The sequence below is a fragment of the Oncorhynchus nerka genome, linkage group LG22 (genome assembly GCF_034236695.1).
Source record: "Oncorhynchus nerka isolate Pitt River linkage group LG22, Oner_Uvic_2.0, whole genome shotgun sequence".
In the NCBI taxonomy this organism is placed as follows: Eukaryota; Metazoa; Chordata; class Actinopteri; order Salmoniformes; family Salmonidae; genus Oncorhynchus; species Oncorhynchus nerka.
The window spans coordinates 52,845,642-52,864,824 of NC_088417.1; the positions used below are offsets into that span (position 1 = coordinate 52,845,642).

At 41.6% G+C, this 19,183-nt stretch overlaps 1 protein-coding gene across 4 annotated transcripts in view; it reads right to left on the bottom strand.

The window, feature by feature from the left end:
- Positions 1-9,619, bottom strand: part of LOC115104759 (rho guanine nucleotide exchange factor 12-like) — a 151,709-nt gene extending 142,090 nt beyond the window's left edge. For all 4 annotated transcript variants that reach the window (XM_065007236.1, XM_065007237.1, XM_065007238.1 and 1 more), the window contains exon 1: positions 8,440-9,619. In XM_065007236.1, coding sequence (XP_064863308.1) covers positions 8,440-8,471 — 32 coding nt within the window. In that variant the 5' untranslated portion in view covers positions 8,472-9,619. The remainder of the gene's footprint in view (positions 1-8,439) is intronic.
- Between the last annotated feature and the right edge of the window lie 9,564 nt (positions 9,620-19,183).

Below are 19,183 nucleotides of genomic sequence, written 5' to 3' on the forward strand. Positions count from 1 at the left end.
CAGGATGCATGTTTTAGAATATTTTTTTTCTGTACAGGCGTCCTTCTTTTCACTCTGTCATTTAGTTTAGTCTTGTGGAGTAAATACAATGTTGTTGATCCATCCTCAGTTTTCTCCTATCACAGCCATTATAAACTGTCACTTAAAGTCACCATTGGCCTCATGGTGAAATCCCTGAGCAGTTTCCTTCTTCTCTGGCAACTAATTTAGGAAGGACGCCTGTATCTTTGTAGTGACCGGGTGTATTAATACACCATCCAAAGTGTAATTAATAACTTCACCATGCTCAAAGGGATATTCAATGTCGGCTTTTTATATATATATATACCCATCTACAAATAGGTGCCCTTCTTTGAGGCATTTGAAAACCTCCCTGGTATGTGTTTAAATCTGTGTTTGAATTTCCCTGCTTGACTTAAGGAACTTTACAGATAATTGTATGTGTAGGGAACAGAGATGAGGTCGTCATTCAAAAATCATGTTAAACACTATTATTGAGTCCATGCAACTTATTAAGCGACTTGTTAACCTCTCTGGGATCGTTTGGGACGCTAGCGTCCCACCTCACCAACAGCCAATGAAATTGCAGGGCACCAAATTCAAAACAACAGAAATCTCAATTAAAATTCCTCAACCATACACGCAATTTTACACCATTTTAAAGATACACTTCTCGTTAATCAAACCACAGTGTCCGATTTCAAAAGGGATTTTCGGAGAAAGCAGAACATATCATTATGTTAGGTTAGCAACTAGTCACAGAAAGCATTCAGCCATTTTCCAACCAAAGAGAGGTGTCACAAAAAGCAGAAATATAGATAAAATTAATCACTAACCTTTGACGATCTTCATCAGATGACACTACCAGGACTCAATGTTACACAATATATGTATGTTTTGTTCGATCAAGTTCATATTTATATCCAAATACCTAAGTTTACATTGGCGCCATGTTCAGAAATGCCTCCAAAACATCCGGAGAAATTGCAGAGAGCCACTTCAAATAGCATAAATACTCATCATAAACTTTGATGAAAGATACGTTTTACATAGAATTGAAGATAAACTTGTTCTTAATGCAACCGCTGTGTCAGATTTCAAAAACTCTTTACGGCAAAAGCACAATATTCAATCTGAGAACAGCGTTCAGCCACAAAAGCAAGCAATACAGTTACCCGCCAAATTGTGGAGTCAACGAAAGTCATAAATAGCTTAATAAATCTTCACTTACCTTTGCTGATCTTCGTTGGAATGCATTCCCAGGACTCCCACTTCCACAAGAAATGTTTGTTTTGTTCGATTAGGTCCAAATTTATGTCCAAATACCTCCGTTTTGTTCGCGAGTTTAGTTCACTATTCCAAAGGCACAATGTGCGAGCGCAAAATCCAGACGAAAAGTCAAGAGTTCCATTACGGTTTGTAGAAACATGTCAAACGATGTTTACAATCAATCCTTATGGTCTTTTTATAATAAATCTTCAATAATATTCCAACCAGACAATAACGTATTCATTACAAAGGAAAAAGAAGGAACGGCACGACCGCGCAGTAAACAACTGATTGGCCACAGCCTAGTCCACTTGTTGAAACAGCTCTTATTCGATACCATTCCACAATAGAAGCCTCAAACAACTTTCTAAAGACTGTTGACACCTGCTGGAAGCCTTGGGAAGTGCAATCTGGCCCAATAGACACAGCATATTAGACAGGCAATTGCTTAAATGAAGCTACAAACCTCAGATTTCCCACTTCCTGGTTGGATTTGTCTCAGGTTTTCGCCTGCCATATGAGTTTTGTTATACTCACAGACATCATTCAAACAGTTTTAGAAACTTCAGAGTGTTTTCTATCCAATACTTCTAATAATATGCATACATTAGTATCTGGGACAGAGTAGCAGGCAGTTACTTTGGGCACCTTATTAACCCAAGCTACTCAATACTGCCCCCCTGTCACCAAGACGTTAAGCAACTTTTTACTCCTGAGGTTATTTAGGCATGCCATAACAAAGGGGTTGAATACTAATTGACTCAAGCCATTTCAGAGCTTCCGAGAGCTGGCCACCCGGCCAAAGTGAGCAATCAGGGGAGAAGGGCTTTGGTCAGGGAGGTGACCTAGAGATCCTCTGTGGAGATGGGAGAACCTTCCAGAATGACAACCATCTCTGCAGCACTCCACCAATCAGGCCTTTATGCTAGAGTGGCCAGATGGAAGCCACTCCTCAGTAAAAAGGCACACGACAGCCCGCTTGGAGTTTGCCAAAAGGCACCATAAGGACTCTCAGACTGTTAGAAACAAGATTCTCTGGTCTGATGAAACCAAGATTGAACTCTTTGCCTGAATGCTAAGTGTCATGTCTGAATGAAACCTGGCACCATTACTACGGTGAAGCGTGGTGGTGCAGCATCATGCTGTGGGGATATTTTTCAGCGGCAGGGACTGGGAGACTAGTCAGGATCGAGGGAAAGATGAACAGAGCAAAGTAAAGAGAGATCATTGATGTAAATCTGCTTCAGAGCGCTCAGGTTCACCTTGCAACAGTTCTCCGCTTATAGGCAGACTCAAAAGCCTTGGTTTCTCAAATGACTGTCTCGCCTGGTACACCAACTATTTCTCATACACAGTTCAGTGTGTCAAATCCTGTTGTCCAGACCTCTGGCAGTCTCTATGGGGGTGCCACAGGGTTCAATTATTGGGCCGACTCTCTTCTCTGTATACATCAATGATGTCGCTCTTGCTGCTGGTGATTCTCTGATCCACCTCTATGCAGAAGACACCATTCTGTAAACTTCTGGCCTTTCTTTGGACACTGTGTTAACTAACCTCCAGACAAGCTTTAATGCCATACAACTCTCCTTCCATGGACTCCAACTGCTCTTAAATGCAAGTAAAACTAAATGCATACTCTTCAACCGATCGCTGCCCACACCTGCACGCCCGACTAGCATCACTACTCTGGACGGACTTAGAATATGTGGACAACTACAAATACCTAGGTGTCTGGTTAGACTGTAAACTCTCCTTCCAGACTCACATTAAGCATCTCCAATCCTAAATTAAATCTAAAATTGGCTTGCTATTTCCCGACAGCATCCTTCACTCATGCTGCCAAACATCCCCTCGTAAAACTGACTATCCTACCGATCCTCGACTTTGGCGATGTCATTTACAAAATAGCCTCCAACACTCTACTCAGCAAATTGGATGCAGTCTATCACAGTGCCATCCATTTTGTCACCAAAGCCCCATATACTACCCACTATAGGTCGACCGATTTAATCGGAACGGCTGATTAATTAGGGCCTATTTTAAGTTTATATAACAATTGGTAATCTGCATTTTTGGACACCAATTGTGGCCGATTACATTGCACTTCACGAGGAGACTGCATGGCAGGCTGACTACCTGTTACGGAAGTGCAACAAGAAGCCAAGGTAAGTTGCTAGCTAGCATTAAACTTATCTTATAAAAAACAATCAATCTTAACATACAGTCCCTTGCGAAAGTATTCGGCCCCCTTGAACTTTGCGACCTTTTGCCACATTTCAGGCTTCAAACATAAAGATATAAAACTGTATTTTTTTATGAAGAATCAACAACAAGTGGGACACAATCATGAAGTGGAACGACATTTATTGGATATTTCAAACTTTTTTAACAAATCAAAAACTGAAAAATTTGTGAGAGCATTTGTGAACAGCAGTTTTCAGTTCTTTCCACAGATTCTCGATTGGATTCAGGTCTGGACTTTGACTTGGCCATTCTAACACCTGGATATGTTTATTTTTGAACCATTCCATTGTAGATTTTGCTTTATGTTTTGGATCATTGTCTTGTTGGAAGACAAATCTCCGTCCCAGTCTCAGGTCTTTTGCAGACTCCATCAGGTTTTCTTCCAGAATGGTCCTGTATTTGGCTCCATCCATCTTCCCATCAATTTTAACCATATTCCCTGTCCCTGCTGAAGAAAAGCAGGCCCAAACCATGATGCTGCCACCACCATGTTTTGACAGTGGGGATGGTGTGTTCAGGGTGATGAGCTGTGTTGCTTTTACGCCAAACATAACGTTTTGCATTGTTGCCAAAAAGTTCAATTTTGGTTTCATCTGACCAGAGCACCTTCTTCCACATGTTTGGTGTGTCTCCCAGGTGGCTTGTGGCAAACTATAAACGACACTTTTTATGGATATCTTTAAGAAATGGCTTTCTTCTTGCCACTCTTCCATAAAGGCCAGATTTGTGCAATATACGACTGATTGTTGTCCTATGGACAGAGTCTCCCACCTCAGCTGTAGATCTCTGCAGTTCATCCAGAGTGATCATGGGCTTCTTGGCTGCATCTCTGATCAGTCTTCTCCTTGTATGAGCTGAAAGTTTAGAGGGACGGCCAGGTCTTGGTAGATTTGCAGTGGTCTGATACGCCTTCCATTTCAATATTATCGCTTGCACAGTGCTCCTTGGGATGTTTAAAGCTTGGGAAATCTTTTTGTATCCAAATCCGGCTTTAAACTTCTTCACAACAGTATCTCGGACCTGCCTGGTGTGTTCCTTGTTCTTCATGATGCTCTCTGCGCTTTTAACGGACCTCTGAGACTATCACAGTGCAGGTGCATTTATACGGAGACTTGATTACACACAGGTGGATTGTATTTATCATCATTAGTCATTTAGGTCAACATTGGATCATTCAGAGATCCTCACTGAACTTCTGGAGAGAGTTTGCTGCACTGAAAGTAAAGGGGCTGAATAATTTTGCACGCCCAATTTTTCAGTTTTTGATTTGTTAAAAAAGTTTGAAATATCCAATAAATGTCGTTCCACTTCATGATTTTGTCCCACTTGTTGTTGATTCTTCACAAAAAAATACAGTTTTATATCTTTATGTTTGAAGCCTGAAATGTGACAAAAGGTCGCAAAGTTCAAGGGGGCCGAATACTTTCGCAAGGCACTGTAATCACTAGTTAACTACACATGGTTGATGATATTACTAGTGTATCTAGCTTGTCCTGCGTTGCATATAATCGATGCAGTGCCTGTTGATTTCTCATCTAATCACAGCCTACTTCGACAAACGGGTTATAATTTAACAAGTGCATTCGCTATAAAAGCACCGTCATTGCACCAATGTGTACCTAAGCATAAACATCAATGCCTTTCTTTAAAATCAATACACAAGTATATATTTTTAAACCTGCACATTTAGTTAATATTGCCTGATAACATGAATTTCTTTTAACTAGGGAAATTGTGTCGCTTCTCTTGCGTCAGGGTATATGCAGCAGTTTGGGCCGCCTGGCCCGTTGTGAACTATGTGAAGACAATTTCTTCCCCACAAAGACCGTAATTCATTTTCCAGAATTGTACATAATTATGACATAACATTGAAGGTTGTGAATGTAATAGCAATATTTAGACTTAGGGATGCCACCCGTTAAATAAAATACAGAACGGTTCTGTATTTCACTGAAATAATAAATGTTTTGTTTTTGAAATTATAGTTTCCGGATTTGACCATATTAATTAAGTCTATGATTTGATATTTGATAGAGCAGTCTGAGCGGTGGTAGGCAGCAGCAGGCTCGTAAGCATTCATTCAAACAGCACTTTAGTGCATTTGCCAGCAGCTCTTCGCTGTGCTTCAAGCATTGAGCTGTTTATGACTTCAAGCCTATCAAATCCCGAGATTAGGCTGGTGAAACCGATGTGAAATGGCTAGCTAGTTAGTGGTGTGCACTAATAGCGTTTCAATCGGTGACGTCACACGCTCTGAGACCTTGAAGTAGTTGTTCCCCTTGCTCTGCAAGGGCCGTGGCTTTTGTGGAGCAATGGGTAACGATGCTTCGAGGGTGGCTGTTGTCGATGTGTCCCTGGTTCGAGCCCAAGTAGGGGCGAGGACAGAGACGGAAGCTATACTGTTACACTGGCAATACTAAAGTGCCTATAAGAACATCCAATAGTCAAAGGTATATGAAATACAAATGGTATAGAGAGAAATAGTCATATAATATCTGCAACCTAAAACCTCTTACCTGGGAATATTGACGACTCATTTTAAAAAGGAACCACCAGCTTTCATATGTTCTCATGTTCTGAGCAAGGAACTTAAACGTTAGCTCTCTTACATGGCACATATTGCACTTTTACTTTCTTCTCCAACACTTTGTATTTTCATTATTTAAACCAAATTGAACATGTTTCATTATTTATTTGAGGCTAAATTGATTTTATTTATATATTATATTAAGTTAAAATAAAAGTGTTCATTGTTCATTCAGTATTGTTGTAATTGTCATTATTACAATAAATAGGCCGATTAATCGGTATCCGCTTTTTTTGGTCCTCCAATAATCGGTATCGGCGTTGAAAAATCATAATCGGTTGACCTCGACTACCCACCACTGCGACCTGTATGCTCTCGTTGGCTGGCCCTCACTTCATATTCATCGCCAAACCCACTGGTTCCAGGTCATCTATAAATCTTTGCTAGGTAAAGCACCGCCTTATCTCAGCTCACTGGTCACCATAGCAGCACCCACCTGTAGCATGCGCTCCAGCAGGTATATTTCACTGGTCACCCCCAAAGCCAATTCCTCCTTTATCTTCCAGTTCTCTGCTGCCAATGACTGGAACGAATTGCAAAAATCACTGAAGCTGGAGACTTATATCTCCCTCACTAACTTTAAGCACCAGCTGTCAGAGCAGCTCACAGAACACTGCACCTGTACATAGCCCATCTGTAAATATCCCCATACTGTTATTTATTTTGCTCCTTTGCACCCCAGTATCTCTACTTGCACATTCATCTTCTGCACATCTATCACTCCAGTGTTTAATTGCTATATTGTAATTATTTCGCCACTATGGCCTATTTATTGCCTTACCTCCCTTTTCCCTTCTCATTTGACCACACTGTATATAGACTTTTTCTATTGTATTATTGACTGTACGTTTGTTTATTCCATGTGTAACTCTGTGTTGTTGTTTGTGTCGCACTGCTTTGCTTTATCTTGGCCAGGTCGCAGTTGTAAATGAGAACTTGTTCTCAACTAGCCTACCTGGTTAAATCAAGGTGAAAAAAAATCTAATTTTAAAAAACTGGACAACGACCCTAAGCACACAGCCAAACTGAGCAATCGCGGGAGAAAGGCCTTGGTCAGGGAGGTGACCCAATGGTCACTGACAGAGCTCCAAAGTTCCTCTGTGGAGATGGGAGAACCTTACAGAAGGACCGTGGATAGACGGCAGAATTCACAGAAAACTGAAAGCACAAACCACCGCATTTAACCATAGCAAAGTGACTGGGAATACAAACAGTGTAGTTATGCAGAAAACAAACAGTGTAGTTATTCCCTCTGTAAGGCAATCAAACAGGCAAAACGTCAGGACAGAGACAATATAGAGTCGCAATTCAACGGCTCAGACACGAGACGTATGTGGCAGGGTCTACAGACAATCAAGGATTACAAAGGGAAACCAGCCACATCGCGGATGTCTCACTTCCAGACAAACTAAACACTTTCGCCCGCTTTTAGGATAACACAGTGCCACGGACTCAAGGATTGTGGATTCTTGTTCTCCGTGGACAACGTAAGTAAGACGTTTAAACAAAATCCCTAGCCGCGTCCTCAGAGCATGCGCAGACCAGCTGGCTGGAGTGTTTACAGACATACAGTTGAAGTTGGAAGTTTACATACACCTTAGCCAAATACATTTCAAATCCATTTCTCACAATTAACATTTAATCCTAGTAAAAAATTCCCTGTTTTAGGTCAGTTAGGATCACCACTTTATTTTAAGAATTGAAATGTCAGCATAATAGTAGAGAGAATGATTTACTTCAACTTTCTTTCATCACATTTCCAGGGGGTCAGAGGTTTACACACGCAATTAGTAAGAATTGTGCCATCTGGTTTGCTTAATATAAGGAGTTTGAAATTATTTTTTACTTTTGATACTTTCACTCAAGTAGTATTTTACTGGGTGATTTTCACAGGAGTCATTTTCTATGAAGGTATCTTTACTTTTAATCAGGTATGACAATTGAATACTTTTTCCACCGCTGCCTTTTTCCAAAAACACGCGTTGCTTGCGGTACGTTGTTTAGAGCAAGTGTCAGGGCTCTTAACAAAACTCCCCCATACCTTTAATAGGCGCTAAAGGAGTTAGCGTCTATGAATGGGGTAAGGAGAAAATCAGACACATCTAATAATATTAGAAAGGGAAAGGGACATGGGATTTCATAACAAACGCGTTGGTCCACTGGCCTGAAATCATGACATGGAAAAATTCCATCATGTGTATTGCTAGGCTACATTACAATATGCTGATAGTTACATTAAAATACCAATACAGAGCCGTGGGAAGGGATAAATGCAACGGCATAAGCAGTATAGGAGTTGAGCTAGCGTTCATGCGTCGTGGGAATGAGATATTATTTACCTGTCAGTGAGTGTTGACTGTGTCTCGCTCATTGGGCTTCCGTTGTTTTTTCCACACGGATTTTATCCAACTAACGTTAGCATTTTCATCAAAATGACAAACTGTATTTTGGAGAATGGCTTCGTCTTGGCTTTCAATGTCCGTCCAAGGGCGTTCCACAACGATTCAAATTCGTTTAATCCATTAAAATACGAACATATGGGTTCAGTGTAGACTTCAATTCTTTGGTGTATTTAGTTTTTTCAAATATTGATGTAAAACAATTGTTCCAGACAGAAGACATCAGAGGTGACTGAAAACGTTCTTCTTCAGAACCATTACGGGGGCGTGCATTAAACAACGTATTGCCAATGATACATTGATAACTGTGTATGGTGAAATGTTACTAGAAAATAAAACGTTAACCTCTCAATATCTTTAGGAGAAACATAAATTGCGAACACACTGTATCATGGGCATCGCCTGCCGCTGCCTGCGTCCGTCTTTGTCAATAGACTACCGGGAAAGTATTAGCACTGGCTACATATTGTTAATTTGTTTCCATGTGAAAAACACTGCACAAAGTTACTAATTCGACCAATGTTTTGACAAGATTGGTCTAATCGTTCTGAAGATTCCTTGTTTTGGTTTTCTTTTCATTAAGTTCTCTCAAATGAAGCTTGGTTTCTCTCGAAGTTGGTCGCTTATTTACCTTCCAAAATGTTTTCATGGTAAAATTCCCATCCGATTCGCCCCTTAACCCAGACGGATTTGGTCCTTCATGCCCGGAAGAATGTCGATAACAATGAAAGTGATCCTTGCTGCGTTCTAAAGGTTATCACGAAATTTGAAATATTGTTTCACCACTCCGTTCCAAATACCGTTTAGATTACATGAGCGATCCTCACAGGCCTTACGCTCTTTACTGTACTATAGTGCGGATGGAAATGTAAATACTTTTCCCACGCCTAAAAAGGGAGAGGAAAAATATATACAAAAATATCACCTTTCCTCTTGGGCCAAACCGGGTCCCGACACAGCAATTCGTAACAGCAACTTTTGAAAGCAACACACAGATCTCGACTAATTCAGTTTTCTGCAGCCTTATTTATTTTGCGGTTGAGACTACTACGTTTCATTGAATTACAGTATGTATTTGAATCAAAACACCTAGGTACGTTTTCGGAATAGAGCTTTCATAACCTTTGATGTTAGGCTGGCTAAATGGGATGGTCATGATTCAACATCTTATCTCCATGCTATATATGACAGACCAGTAGATGGCCCATTTAGTAAGCCTATTATTGCACATTCCAACAGATACATTTTAATATAATGTTTATTTGGCTATCAACTACATTATATTATATTGGCTAGATATATATGTATAGGCTCTATAAGTAGTAGCCAGGCCCAGCCAGTCAATTATTTTATTATTTTTTTCCCACAAAAAGGCTTTATTACAGACATTCTGAGGAAATGTTCACATGGTATATATATATAAGCAATAATTTATCATGTTTCTCTGTCCGCTTTTGTATGTTTAGCATATAATCTAGATCATGCATTCTATTGTACTAGGTACTGATTTATTGATTTTCTGATGTACACTACATGACCAAAAGTATTTGGACACCTGCTTGTCGAACATCTCTTTCCAAAATCCTAAAGTTGGTCCCCGTTTGCGGCTATAACAGCCTCCACACTTCTGGGAAGGCTTTCCACTAGATGTTGAAACATTTCTGTTGCGACTTGCTTCCATTCAGCCACAAGAGCTTTAGTGAGGTCGGGCACTGATGCTGGGCGATTAGGCCTGGCTCACAGTCGGCGTTCCAATTCATCCCAAAGGTGTTAGTTGGGGTTGAGGTCAGGGCTCTGTGCAGGCCAGTCAAGTTCTTCCACACTTTGTGTAAAGGGTCATTGTCATGCCACAAAGTTTGTCTACAATGTCATTGTATGCAGTAGCGTTAAAGTTTTCCTTCACTGGAACTACAGGGCCTGAACCATGGAAAAAAGCCCCAGCCATTATTCCTCCTCCACCAAACTTTACAATTGGCATCATGCATTCGGGCAGGTAGCGTTCTCCTGGCATCCGCCAAACCCAGATTCGACCGTCAGACTGCCAGATGGTGAAGCATGATTCATCACTCTAGTGAACGAGTTTCCACTACTCCAGAGTCTAATGGCGATGAGCTTTACACCACTCCAGCCAACACTTGTCATTGCGTATGGTGATCTAAGGCTTGTGTGTGGCTGCTCGGCCATGGAAACCCATTTCATAAAGCTCCCGACAAACAGTTATTGTGAAGCACAAGGCAGCTTGGAACTCGGTAGTGAGTGTTGCAATCGAGGACAGATGATTTTTACGAACTATGTGCTTCAGCACTCGACTGTGTGGCCTACCACTTCGCAGCTGAGCCGTTGCTGCTCCTAGACATTTCCACATCACAATAACAGCACTTAGTTGACCGGGGCAGCTCTAGCAGGGTGGAAATTTGACTAACTGACTTGTTGGAAAGGTGGCATCCTATGACGGCGCCACCTTGAAAGTCACTGAGCTCTTCAGTAATGCCATTCAACTGCCAATGTTTGAAATTAAATTGCATGGCTGTGTGCTCGATTTTATACACCTATCAGCAATGAGTGTGGTTCAAATAGCTGAATGCACTAATTTGAAGTGGTGTCCACATACCTTTGTATATGTAGGCTGCGGTCCAAACACTTAAAAGACACACCCTTGTCCACTTACCCTCGCACTTGGGGGAATCCCCGTCGCCATCTTGGCGGGTGGTCCAAATGATTAGCCAAGCAAGGGAAGTTTGGAACGTAAGCCCCTCAGCCCTCGTTTTTAGTCAGCTTTGCGAGTGTACAATTATATTCACTCCATGGCCTGAGACTCCCCATAATTAAATGTGATGGTTGTACACCCGCTAAGAAAAGTCTGCGTAAACTTAACAACATCAATGGAGAAGTCAGCATACAAGTGGAAGTGAAAACGAATACAAATAAGTTAGAAATTGTGCTACTAATGCACGACGGCACAAACACGTACATACAAACATTGTAAAAAGTAAATCTGTTTTTGTTTGGTTATCTTTTGGAAATTGTAGAAATAAAACGTTTTCCTTCTTCAGAAGATCCAGCTAGGCAGGCTAACATTAGTTAGCTAATTAATTTGCTAGCTATCATACTGTAGGCGTATATTAATAACTATACATTTCATATAAGTAGACATGCATTCATAATTGACTGTAGAGTATATAAAGCACCAACAAGCTACCGGTGGCTGAAAACGCAATCATTGCGGGATGAACGAGTGTCGATTTTTCAGCCAAAGGTGGTCCATTTAAAAATCCCTTCCTCACTTCCACACACAGGTGTGTGTGCTGACAATTTACACTGATGATGGCCTGAGGCAAAATCATTTTTGTTTTGTTTTCACCTTTTATTTATGCACTTTTTTGCACTATAATATCTTCTTTGGCACCATGATGCTTCAATAAACATCTTTATTTTGCATTCAAGCCTCAGTTTTAAATCTATTCCTTTTTTCTACAGTGTGCGGTTCTCTATTTCTTCCAGCAGCCCTGTTACTGTATATTAGCCCAAAATCCTTTCAGTGAACCATTTATAGTAGGCTACATTCTGTATGACAGTCTTTTAAGCTGCATTGTATACACTGAAGAAAAAAAACTGATGGTATTTCCTCCTTTATCTTCCTTATCTATGATCAGATTATGTTATGTCTGGTAATATATCCGAGTCTCCAAATCTTTAGCCAATTGTCTGGACAATCTAAGTACTGGGTAATTAGTCATTATATAGCCTACCATGCTTAATGCATTTTACCTGGCTGCATAACATACGGTGCATCAATTGTCTCATCACAAATCTTAATTATAATCAGGATTAGTTATAGGACGTTGCAGTCATTATTTAGTCATAAAATAACCACAAAGAGGTGCAATCAAGGTGGCTCTGACATTCAGTTCAATGCAATTGGTTATAGTATGTGATTGATGCCAATCCGTACAAAAAGAGATTCCAGAAATCATCATGTTTAATATAGAACATGTGTACCTGCTGACAAACAATAACAGTATTCAGTGAGTGAACACTTGACCACACCACTTGCATCAATACTGATAGGTAGGGGCCTACTGTCGTAGAGGAACTTCCCTTTGTGCAATTTCAATCTTGGCTGCACACTTTCTCATGATGCTCATGGAAAAATGCAATTGGAGTACACTGTCACCCAGAGGACATATAATGTATTGCAAGACCACTTTAAAGGGGGCTGAACTTCCTCGTTTTTTGGCTTAGCCATTTAAACTTCTTCAGGGTCGGTGGGTCCCCTGTAGGACGTTGAGATTAGCATGTGATTAGCATGAGGTTGTAATTAACAAGAACATTTCCCAGGACATAGACATATCTGATATTGGCAGAAAGCTTACATTCTTGTTAATCTAACTGCACCATCCAATTTACAGTAGTTTTTAGAGAAATAATACCATGCTATTGTTTGAGGAGAGTGCACAGTTTTGAACATAAAAAAGTTATTAATAAACCAATTAGGCACATTTGGGCAGTCTTGAAACAACATTTTGAACAGAAATAGAATGGTTCATTGGATCAGTCTATAACTTTGCATATTTACATTTACATTTAAGTCATTTAGCAGACGCTCTTATCCAGAGCGACTTACAAATTGGTGCTTTCACCTTATGACATCCAGTGGAACAGCCACTTTACAATAGTGCATCTAAGTCTTTTAAGGGGGGTGAGAAGGATTACTTTATCCTATCCTAGGTATTCCTTAAAGAGGTGGGGTTTCAGGTGTCTCCGGAAGGTGGTGATTGACTCCGCTGTCCTGGCGTCGTGAGGGAGTTTGTTCCACCATTGGGGGGCCAGAGCAGCGAACAGTTTTGACTGGGCTGAGCGGGAACTGTACTTCCTCAGTGGTAGGGAGGCGAGCAGGCCAGAGGTGGATGAACGCAGTGCCCTTGTTTGGGTGTAGGGCCTGATCAGAGCCTGGAGGTACTGAGGTGCCGTTCCCCTCACAGCTCCGTAGGCAAGCACCATGGTCTTGTAGCGGATGCGAGCTTCAACTGGAAGCCAGTGGAGAGAGCGGAGGAGCGGGGGGACGTGAGAGAACTTGGGAAGGTTGAACACCAGACGGGCTGCGGCGTTCTGGATGAGTTGTAGGGGTTTAATGGCACAGGCAGGGAGCCCAGCCAACAGCGAGTTGCAGTAATCCAGACGGGAGATGACAAGTGCCTGGATTAGGACCTGCGCCGCTTCCGAGAACACGTGGGCAGACGAGAGAGCAGTAGGAGTAGCAGTGTTGTCTGTGGTGATCCATGTTTCCGTCAGTGCCAGAGGGGGGAAAGGAGAAGATTAAGTCGAGGAGGACTGGAGGGGAGGCATAGAGCTGAGATGAACTCTGCCTTGTTGGACAGATTTTCGCAGATCGGCAGTTCCAGAGGCTACCGGAGACCTGGAACTCCACGTGGGTCGTGCGCGCTGGGACCACCAGATTAGGGTGGCCGCGGCCACGCGGTCGAGCTTATCAAGGCATCGCTCATTGATGAACTCTCCCGAGGGGAACCTGGAGGGCGATAAATGATAAGGGAGCTTGAAAGGGCTGGTGACTGTGACAGCATGGTGGACATGCCACCACCCGCGACCAGAAGCTCTCGGGGTGTGCGAGCGTTTGTATGGTCTGTGCAGAGAGGAGAGAACAGGGATAGACAGACACATAGTTGACAGGCTACACAGAGGCTACGCTAATGCAAAGGGATTGGAATGACAAGTGGACTACACGTCTCGAGTGTTCAGAAAGTTAAGCTTACGAGCAAGAATCTTATTGACTAAAATGATTAAAATGATACAGTACTGCTGAAGTAGGCTAGCTGGCAGAGGCTGCGTTGTTGACTATGTGGAGAAGGCTAGCTGGCAGTGTCTAGGGGCGTTGTTGACACTACACTAATCATGTCGTTCCGTTGAGTGTAATAGTTCCTACTGTGCTACTGTGCTGCTATTCGGGGCTAGCTGGCTAGCTAGCAGTGTTGATTACGTTACGTTGCGTTAAAAAGAACGACAATAGCTGGCTAGCTAACCTAGGAAATCGCTCAAGACTACACAATTATCTTTGATACACAGACGGCTATGTAGCTAGCTATGTAGCTAGCTACGATCAGACAAATCAAGCCGTTGTACTGTAATGAAATGAAATGAAAAATGTGATACTACCTGTGGAGCGAAGCGAAATGCGACCGGATTGTTGAGTGCGGAAGTTCTGTTCGGTAGACGTTGGCTAGCTGTTGGCTAGCTAGGAGTGTCTCCTACGTTAAGGACGACAAATAGCTGGCTAGCTAACCTCGGTAAATTAAGATAATCACTCTAAAACTACACACTCTAACTACACAATTATCTTGGATACGAAGACAGCAAAGACAACTATGTAGCTAGCTAACACTACACTAATCAAGTCGTTCAGTTGAGTGTAATAGTTGTGCTGCTAATCGGTAGACGGTGGTAGCTAACGGTGGTGGACTGCAGGGCTAACGGTGGACGTTAGCATAATTATCTATGCTGGCTATGTAGCTAGCTAAGAAGAAATTGCTAAGGGCGTTGTGTAGACTGCGTTAGGAGCTGGCTAGCTGCAGGGCAATGTAGACTGCGTTAACTAAACGCAATTATCTATGATAGAAAGACGGCTATGTAGCTAGCTAAGAAGAAATTGCTAAGATTAGACAAATCAAACCGTTGTACTATAATGAAATGTATAATGTATAATGAAATGTAATGAAATGTAATACTACCTGCGGACTGAGTGCAGATGCGACCGCTCGCTCCAACCCGGAAGCCGGTTGGAGCGGCTGCTGCCATCTAGTGGCCAAAATAGACATTGCAGCTGGGCTGGAATAATACATTTCTTGCATTTCAAAGATGAAAGTACAAAAAAAAATGTAAAAGAATGGTTGTTTATTTCTTTGTATTATCTTTTACCAGATCTAATGTGTTATATTCTCCTACATTCCTTTCACATTTCCACAAACTTCAAAGTGTTTCCTTTCAAATGGTACCAAGAATATGCATATCCTTGCTTCAGGGCCTGAGTTACAGGCAGTTAGATTTGGGTATGTCATTTTAGGCGAAAATTGAAATTAGGGTCCGATCCTGAAGAGGATTTATTAAAGCGCAACTGGAAGCAATAAACAACTTCTCTGATAGAAAACGGCCAATGTGGCATCGATATTAGTCAGAAACATTTATTCTAGTGTCAAAATTGCGCTCTAACCAATACTACAGCAGAACACACCACAGTGAGACGGATGGTTTGTCGGCACTGGTGGTTTGTTTACATAGCAGGTTAGAAGAATTCATGTGGCAGGTTAGAAGAACTAACTTGACAGGTTATGAGACCTAACCAGGTAGGTTAGGATAACTAATGCGTCAGGTTAGGAGACTGATGTTAAGGTTATAAAAAAGGTTAGGGTTAGGCTTAGCTAAAATTCTACAGTTGTCAACAACTGTTATCCTCGACACGACAACTAGATTGAGCTGAAATGGTAGCCACAATGGTACAAACCATCAGTATCATAATACCTGCCCATCAGCGCAGCGGATCTGACTTTCTTTACATAAGACAACAAGTTTCCATTTTCTTTACTTGAGAAATACTGCAATTTCTACAATTTATAGTTGGTTTGAGGTTTTCAAATCTTAGAAATATGGAGCTATTGACATTTTTTTATATTGTCTCATGTACATTGTGTTATTTACTGATGGTCCATAACTAACCCCATAGGGATATCGAATGTCAAAGCAAGTTGTGCAGCTGCTCTCTGAATTGATGATCACTTGGGTGCTGCCAGCTGTGGGTATGTGCACAGGATTAAAGTAAACAGAACATAATGCAAAATGTTATGGTACCCTTCATTCTGTGACATTTTTTCCCCCTATAATCTCGCAAATCTCTGTTTTGCACGAGACTGACTTTATGACCAAAATGATATACTTTGTAGTCCATTTTTACACTAGAATAAATGTTTCTGAAGATCATCCGTTCACCTACTCTGCGTCTCTCAAAGACACGGCGGTTGGAACCAAAATTCTGACATTTGGACTCATCAGACCAAAGGAAAGATTTCCAACGGTATAATGTCCATTGCTCGTGTTGGCCTAAGCAAGCATTTTCTTCTTATTGGTGTCCTTTAGTAGTGGTTTCTTTGCAGCAATTTGACCATGAATACCTTGGGATAAAGGCGACGGAGGGGATGGCTGCCGTTTTACGGGCTCCTAACCAACTGTACTATTTTGTTAGTTTTTTCGCATTGTTTGTAACTCATTCTGTACATAATGTTGATGCTACCATCTCTTATGACCGGAAAGAGCTTCTGGACATCAGAAAAGTGATTACTCACCTCAAACTGGACAAGGTCTTTTTCTTTAATGAGTCTGACGCAAAGGATATACTGCTTTGTCGAGACAAGGCCCAAATCCCTGTCATCCGAGTGAAGAAAAGGGGGGAAGAGGGCGGGGTGCCTTGGAAGAATTTGCAGATGAGTAGGTAAACCACCACTACCCGCTGTATTATTGGCCAATGTGCAATCATTGGAAAACAAACTGGACGATCTACGATTAAGACTATCCTACCAATGGGACATTCAAGACTGTAATATTTTATGTTTCACCGAGACATGGCTGAACAACGACACCGATAATATAGAGCTGGCTGGATTCTCTGTGCATATGCAGGACAGAGCAGCTGCGTCTGGTAAGAGACGGGGCGGGGGTGTGTGTCTATTTGTCAATAACTGCTGGTGCGCAATGTCTAATATTAAAGAAGTCTCAAGGTATTGTTCGCCTGAGGTAGAATACGGCATGGGACCCGAGATCCTCAAAGTTCTACAGCTGCACCATCGAGAGCATCCTGACCGGTTGCATCACTGTCTCCTATGGCAACTGCTCGGCAACTGACCGTCATGCGCTACAGAAGGTAATGCGTACGGCCCAGTGCACCACTGGGGTCCAGCTTCCTGACATCCAGGACCTACAGTACCAGTCAAAAGCTTGGACACACCTACTCATTCAAGGGTTTTTATTTTATTTCACTATTTTCTACATTGTAGAATAATCGTGAAGACATCAAAACTATGAAATAACACATGGAATCATTTCATAACCAAAAAAGTGTTAAACAAATCAAAATATATTTTAGATTCTTCAAAGTAAACCCTTTGCCTTGATGACAGCTTTGCACACTCTTTTCATTCAACCAGATTCATGAGGTAGTCACCTGGAATGCATTTCAATTAACAGGTGTGCTTTGTTAAAAGTTCATTTGTGGAATTTAATGCGTTTGAGCCAATCAGTTAGGGGCGGTATACACAAGATAGACATTTGTGGTAAAAGAACAAGTCCATATTATGGCAAGAACAGCTCAAATAAGCAAAGAGAAACGACATTCCATCGTTACTTTAAGACATGAAGGTCAGTCAATACGGAAAATATCAAGAACTTTTAAAGTTTCTTCAAGCGGTATGAAGAAACTGTCTCTCATGAGGAATGCCACAGGAAAGGAATACCCAGAGGTACCTCTGTTGCAGAGGATAAGTTCATTACAGTTACCAGAAATTGCAGTCTGATGTCATGAGAGCTCTAGAGCAGGTTTTTATCAAGGATCTCTCTCTGTACTTTGCTCTTTTCATCTTTCCCTCGATACTGACTAGTCTGAGAGTCCTTTAGGTGCCTTTTGGCAAACTCCAATCGGGCTGTCATGTGCCTTTTACTGAGGAGTGTTTTCCGTCTGGCCATTCTACCATAAAGGCCTGATTGGTGAAGTGCTGCAGAGATGGTTGTCCTTCTGGAAGTTTCTCCCATCTCTACAGAGGAACTCTGGAGCTCTGTCAGACTGACCATCAGGTTCTTGGTCACCTCCCTGACCAAGGCCCTTCTCCCCCTCGATTACTCAGTTTGGCCCTGGGGCCAGCTCTAGGAAGAGTCTTGGTGGTTCCAAACTTCTTCCTTTTATGATGGAGGCTGCTGTGTTCTTGGGGACCTTCAATGCTGCAGAAATTTCTTGGTACCCTTCCCCAGATCTTTGCCTCGACACAATCTTGTCTCGGAGCTTTACGGACAATTCATTTGACCTCATGGCTTGGTTTTTGCTCTGACATGCAGTGTCATGTCCCATCAATTCTATTTTTAATAAATGTGAAGAAAAAAATAAAAACCTGTTTTCGCTTTGTCATTATGGGGTATTGTGTATAGATTTTAAAAAATCAATTTTAGAATAAGGCTGTAACGTAACAAAATGCGGAAAATAAAGGGGTCTGAATATTGTCAGAATGCATACGAAGCTAATGTATGCAGTAGGAGGTACTAAAGGATCCCGTGTGTCACCAGCCAGCAGTTCCACTCCTTGCCACGCTGGCCATTCACACCTACAAAAATAGCATTGTTGACACTCAACAGGTGAAACCAGAGTCCTCTTTACATTACTATGCAGTAAAAATAACATTCTGATCAAACAGAGGCAATGCAATATCTAGGCTTACATTAGTATTATTTCTGCTATAGCTTTATACCCAAATAGCCCAAGCACATAATATTCATATCACACCCTTTTTATTTTAGTGTTAATATTTTAAGTCATTGTTACATTTTGTTAAGTAGCTAGGTGTCACACCCTGACCATAGTTTGCTTTGTATGTTTTTATGTTTTGGTTGGTCAGGGTGTGATCTGAGTGGGCATTCT